This window comes from Elephantulus edwardii, unplaced genomic scaffold (genome assembly GCF_000299155.1).
Source record: "Elephantulus edwardii isolate Elephantulus edwardi_28Jun2011 unplaced genomic scaffold, EleEdw1.0 scaffold00217, whole genome shotgun sequence".
In the NCBI taxonomy this organism is placed as follows: Eukaryota; Metazoa; Chordata; class Mammalia; order Macroscelidea; family Macroscelididae; genus Elephantulus; species Elephantulus edwardii.
The window spans coordinates 1,275,910-1,280,994 of NW_006399967.1; the positions used below are offsets into that span (position 1 = coordinate 1,275,910).

Genomic DNA, 5,085 nt, shown 5'->3' on the forward strand with positions numbered 1-5,085 from the left:
CTCTGTAAAAAAAAAAATTTAACTAAAAATAGATAAAAAAAAAAGATTCAAAGTGCTAAAGTTACAAAACTATGGCAGAAATTCAAGGTGGATTCAGACAGGAATGGGGACTGAGGAATTATCATTGTTGATGCCAGAGAGACCTTGGCTGGAAGGACAGAATACCAGAAAGATGTTTACTTGTCCTTGGTAAGTGATGGAGCTGGGGGACCCAGCATGTGCCCTCCCCCTAGATTCCTGCCCATGCTGGAGGAAGAGATCTACGGGGCAAATTCTCCGATCTGGGAGTTGGGCTTCACCATGCCACCCTCCGAGGGGACACAGTTGGTGCCCGGCCCAGGTAGGTGCTGCCTGGTTCTCTGCCTGCTGTCCTGGCGTGGACACAGACCCTCTAAGACATGTAGCCCTCTCTGACAGCTGGAATCATGAGTGCTAACTCGGAAGAAAGAAGAGCTTCTGCTGGCCAGTTACAGCCTGTGAAAACCTGCCGGCAAGTCGGCCATGAGTCAGTCCACGCAGACAGCCAATGCAGGCGCTTCCCCAGGGCTTCACTTCCCGGCAGCCAGGGGAACTGCTGCCTGCTCAGCTCTGGACTGAATTTTTATGCCCACCGAGGAGGAGTCTGTTTCCTTAGAGGGGCTTTCTTGTGTCATGTGAGTAGATAAAACGGTCAAGTTAATTCAAAGAACTCAATATTGAGATCACATGCCAAAATTGTTAAAATTGTAACATATTTGATCTCAAGCTCTGAATCTCAGCACCATGTGACTTTCTGTTCTTTCAAGGTTGTTAATCTTTACATGTTGCCAGATGCTTGGCTTTCAAAATTCATGGTGATAAATGTATTCAATGAAATGAGACAGAAAAGAAATTTGTTCAACATACAGATTATCTGCTCTCCACACAGGTATCGAGAGAGAATACAAAGAGGAATGTGGCATCAGGATTGCAGAGAGACTCATCAATAACCTGCATCATGCAGATGACTCAACCTGGCTTGCTGAAAGCGAGAAGGACTTGAAGCACTTGTTGCAGAAGATCAAGGAATGCAGCCTTTGGTATGGATTTCATCTCAACATCAAGAAAACATAGATTTTTACCACTGGACCGACAGGCAACATCATGATGGATGGAAAAGAGACTGAAACTGGCAACAATTTGCTTGGATCCACAATTAACACCCTTGGTACAAGCAGTCAGGAAATAGGAAGATGCACTACACTGGAAAAATCTACAGTTAGGGATCTCTCCATATTATTAAGGAGTAATGATGTCAGTTCAAGGAATAAGGTGCATCTGACTCAGGCCATAGTCTTTCTGATGACTTGCTATGAATCTGAAAGCTGGACAAGGAATAAGGATGACAGAAGAACTGACACCTTTGAGCTATGGTTTTGGAGAAGAGCACTGAACTTCCCATGACAGCCAAAAAAAACCAAACAAGTATGTGCTGGAGACGGTGCAGCTGGAGTGCTCTTCGGAGGCAAGAATGATGAGGTTTTGCCTCTCATCCTTCGGGTATGTCACTAGGAAGGACATGATGCTGTGAAGGGTGGAAGGTCGGTGAAGGAGAGGAAGACCTTCAATCCCGTGGACTGACGCAGCGCTGCAGTGGGCTCTAGTGTGTCAGGAAGTGTGAGGACAGCACAGGGTAGAACAGGGTTAGGATCTTTTGTTCACAGGGTCACTATGAGTCGTAGCTGACTCAACAGCTCCCTAAAACAGCAGTAACAGATGAGACATGGGACATGTCAGAGTGTACCAACCTGACTCCTCTGTAAGGCTGGACCATGAACAGTCGTTAAATCTCTACCTTGTCAGGTAACAAGGATAAGGAGAAGTCCAGAGTATGCTCCTCCGTGGATGCCGGAGATGTGAAGATCAAGCCCCCAACACCCCAGGCTCAACGGCTGACCACCAGAAAACCGGAAGCAAACCAGGTTCATTGCTGTTAAGTCAATTCGGACTCCAGAAGACAGAGAATTGTCCCGTGGAGTTCCAAGGCTATAAATTTCCACTGAAGCTGAACTACCACACTTTACCTCAATGAAGGGAGTGGTGGGTTTAAACTGCTAATCCTTCTTACTTCTTCCTAAGTACTTAACTGCAGTGACACCAGGTTCCTCAACAAACACAAAGTGTCAAGCCATCTGGATCAACTCTCTCCAGAACCCAAGCATATCTTCTTACCCTCTCGTTGCACGTGATGTCGTCAGTCTTGATGTCTGAGCCCATCTGGAGGCTGGGGGAGTTGATCTCACCCTGCAGACGTCAGTCATAAACAGAAAAGCAGACATGGAAAAAGCGTTAGGGTAAGGCTCATGATTTTAATATGGCAAACTTTGGGAAACTAAGACATTAAAAGTGTAGAAAAAGAACATGTTAACAATGCTTTTCGACTCACTGGTGCTAACAGGAATACGCTAAAATCATCGTCATGGCTCTCAAAGCAGAATCAGCAAATGAGATTATCACCTCACAAGGGAACACAGAGCAACAAAAGTGAAAAAACAAAACAAAACAAAAAAACCCAACAAACCCACAAAACCTCCAAACCTGCTGTTCCCAAGAAGACAGATTTAAAAACAAAACAAAACAAAACAAACCTTAACATAAGGAAATACACATGATGTAATTCACATAAAAAAATAAACAGGCAAAGCTAACACACACATGCGCCCAATACAGGGATGCATATATAGGTTGAGAAAAGTATACAAGATGATGATCTTGTCATTCGGCAGACTGGCTGCTGCAGGGCCGGTTCAGAGCTGATACACAAAGCCCCGGCAGGCATCCGTGCATTCCAATTTTTCCCTTTCACCCAATGCCCAATTCTAATCCTTTCATATTCTGCCCCTCTCATCATTTCATAATAGTTGTCTCAGCAACTGGACCTCCAGAGGTCCTCCAGTCATTCTCCAGAGTTACCTGCTATAAAAACCCATCCTGTAAGGCAGCCACCCTACTGATTTACATGTCCTTCCTGGCCATGTCTCAGATTATTCCCCACACTAAAGTGTCTCCCTCTCCTGCTAACGCCCTACAAAACCTTCACTGACCAGGAAGACTTCAGCCTGTGTAACCTAGCCATCTCCGCCGTGTTTGCCTCTCCCACAGTTTGTCTCAGCTACTGGACCTAGTCCCTAGAGAGAGCCCAGTGGAGCCCTTTGCCTAGGCATTTTTGGTCTCCTCTGGAAGTTGTGAGGTGAAAATTCTAGTTGTTTTCTGACCTTCCTGTAAGAGTCTATACCTGACAAGACCATCTATGACATTCACCTATGTTCCCTCTAAAATGTTCAGTTTACTGAGTAACTGTTTCATGCACTGTCTAAAGATGTTATTGGAAGAAAGAGAGGCAATCGCGTCATGCAATTTACAGCCCCTGAGTTGGTTCTGACTTAAGAGCATATAACGAATGATGTTATATTTTACAATAAAATGCAGTGCAATAACATCACTTATCAAAAAATACATTTTTAAATATTTTATATAATTTTATTATTTTTTATTTTATTATCCAGCAGAGCATCTGGTGGATTTGAACCACAGACCTCTAGGATTGCAGTACAGCTTCTTGCCACTAGGCCTCCAGAGATCCCTTCAAAAAATACATTTTAAGAGAAAAATCATCTGTATAGATGCAGAAAATGCAGCTTACACGATACAGCACCCATTAAAATCTAAAGTGCTTGGCAATTTGGCACCTGTAGGACCTTGTATCAGTGAGTAAAGGATGTACTTGTCAAGAAACGTCCATCCAAGAACAAGCAAGCCATGAAAGTGCCAGGTGTCCCAACACAAATACAACAAGGACTCGCCTTACCTCACTCCCAGTCAGCACCGTGCTGGACATCCCATCTAGACGTGCTGGAGGACAGAAAAGAGACAATCAGGGAAAAAAACAAAGCAAAAACAAGCCACTCTGCTTTACCTTACAGCTCAAATGACTGTTTTTGTAATACTCAGAAAAGTGAAGATTAGTCACAAAATCAGATCTTTGTTAAGTCTCTAGAAAGCAAACTCAATGCAAAAATGAATCTTATGCATTTTTATTCCACCCAAACACTGTTATAAGGACATCTTTAGACACAGATAGAGAGATCAGTTGGCCCAGTGGACAGAAGGAGATGCTACCAAGCCGAAGGTGGGTGACCTTTAATCCGTGGCCCTCGGGCCTGTCTTTCATTGTTTTTGTTCAGACATTCCTCTAGGTCATGTAGCCCTGGTGTACAAGTTGCCGTACCTCGGTCACTTGTGGTTGCTGTGAGGCTGAACACTGTGACCCGGATGTGTCAAATGCGTTAATGGTTGGCTACCCAATGCGGACAGAGAGTGGGGTGGAGCTCCCCGATTTAAACAAGCTTGGAAGGAGGAGTGGCGTCCACTTCCGTAATAGCTTGCCTCCGGAAACCCTATGAACCTGGAGAGAGGATGAGAGACACCCAAGCGTTGAGGACTCTCCTTCATAGGGTCGCTATGAGTCGCCTGAAACTCGATGACACTTAACAACAACAACAACAATGAAATCAAACCTCCTGCAGCAGTTTTTTGACGCCTGGCAAGCCCTCGTGTTACAGGGAAGAACCAGCTCATATGGCATGTTAGCTGTCATTACCTTCATGGAAGCAGGCTGCCAAGTCTTTCCTCTGTGATACCAGGGGGTAGGTTCACACTGCCAACCTTTAGGTTAGTCGTCAAGTGCAAACTGCTTGTGTGCTGCCTTGAGACTTCTTAGAAAATAACAGACTTTATTAAAACTAATTGTTACTGCAACTAATTTTAAGTCCTAAAACAAGCCTCGTGAAGAAAGACTACAAAGCCTCAGTGTAGAATGACTGAAAGGTAGGTACAGTGTGTTCTTTTAGAAAAAACACTGTCACCCCTTCCAAAACAAGGCAGTTTTAATAAAATACCAATAAAACCACAGCTGTTGCTATGATGCTAAACACTGTGACACTGATGTGTCAAATGTGACAATGGTTACCCATGGTAAACAGGGTTTGGTGGCGCTCCCTGATTAAAACAAGCTTGGAAGCAGGAGAAGCATTCACTTCTGAAATAACTTATCTCTGGAAACTCTAT

The 5,085-nt window shown here is 44.2% G+C and overlaps 1 protein-coding gene across 1 annotated transcript in view; it reads right to left on the reverse strand.

Annotated features, from left to right (window-relative positions):
* The window catches only part of LOC102869532 (zinc finger protein 124-like), a 13,750-nt gene extending 9,894 nt beyond the window's left edge, over window positions 1–3,856 (reverse strand). The window contains exons 1-2 of the mRNA XM_006897969.1: window positions 3,827–3,856; window positions 2,191–2,262 (exon numbers count right to left, since the gene is read on the reverse strand). Of these exons, the coding sequence (XP_006898031.1) occupies window positions 2,191–2,262; window positions 3,827–3,856 (102 nt within the window). The remainder of the gene's footprint in view (window positions 1–2,190; window positions 2,263–3,826) is intronic.
* Window positions 3,857–5,085: the final 1,229 nt, after the last annotated feature.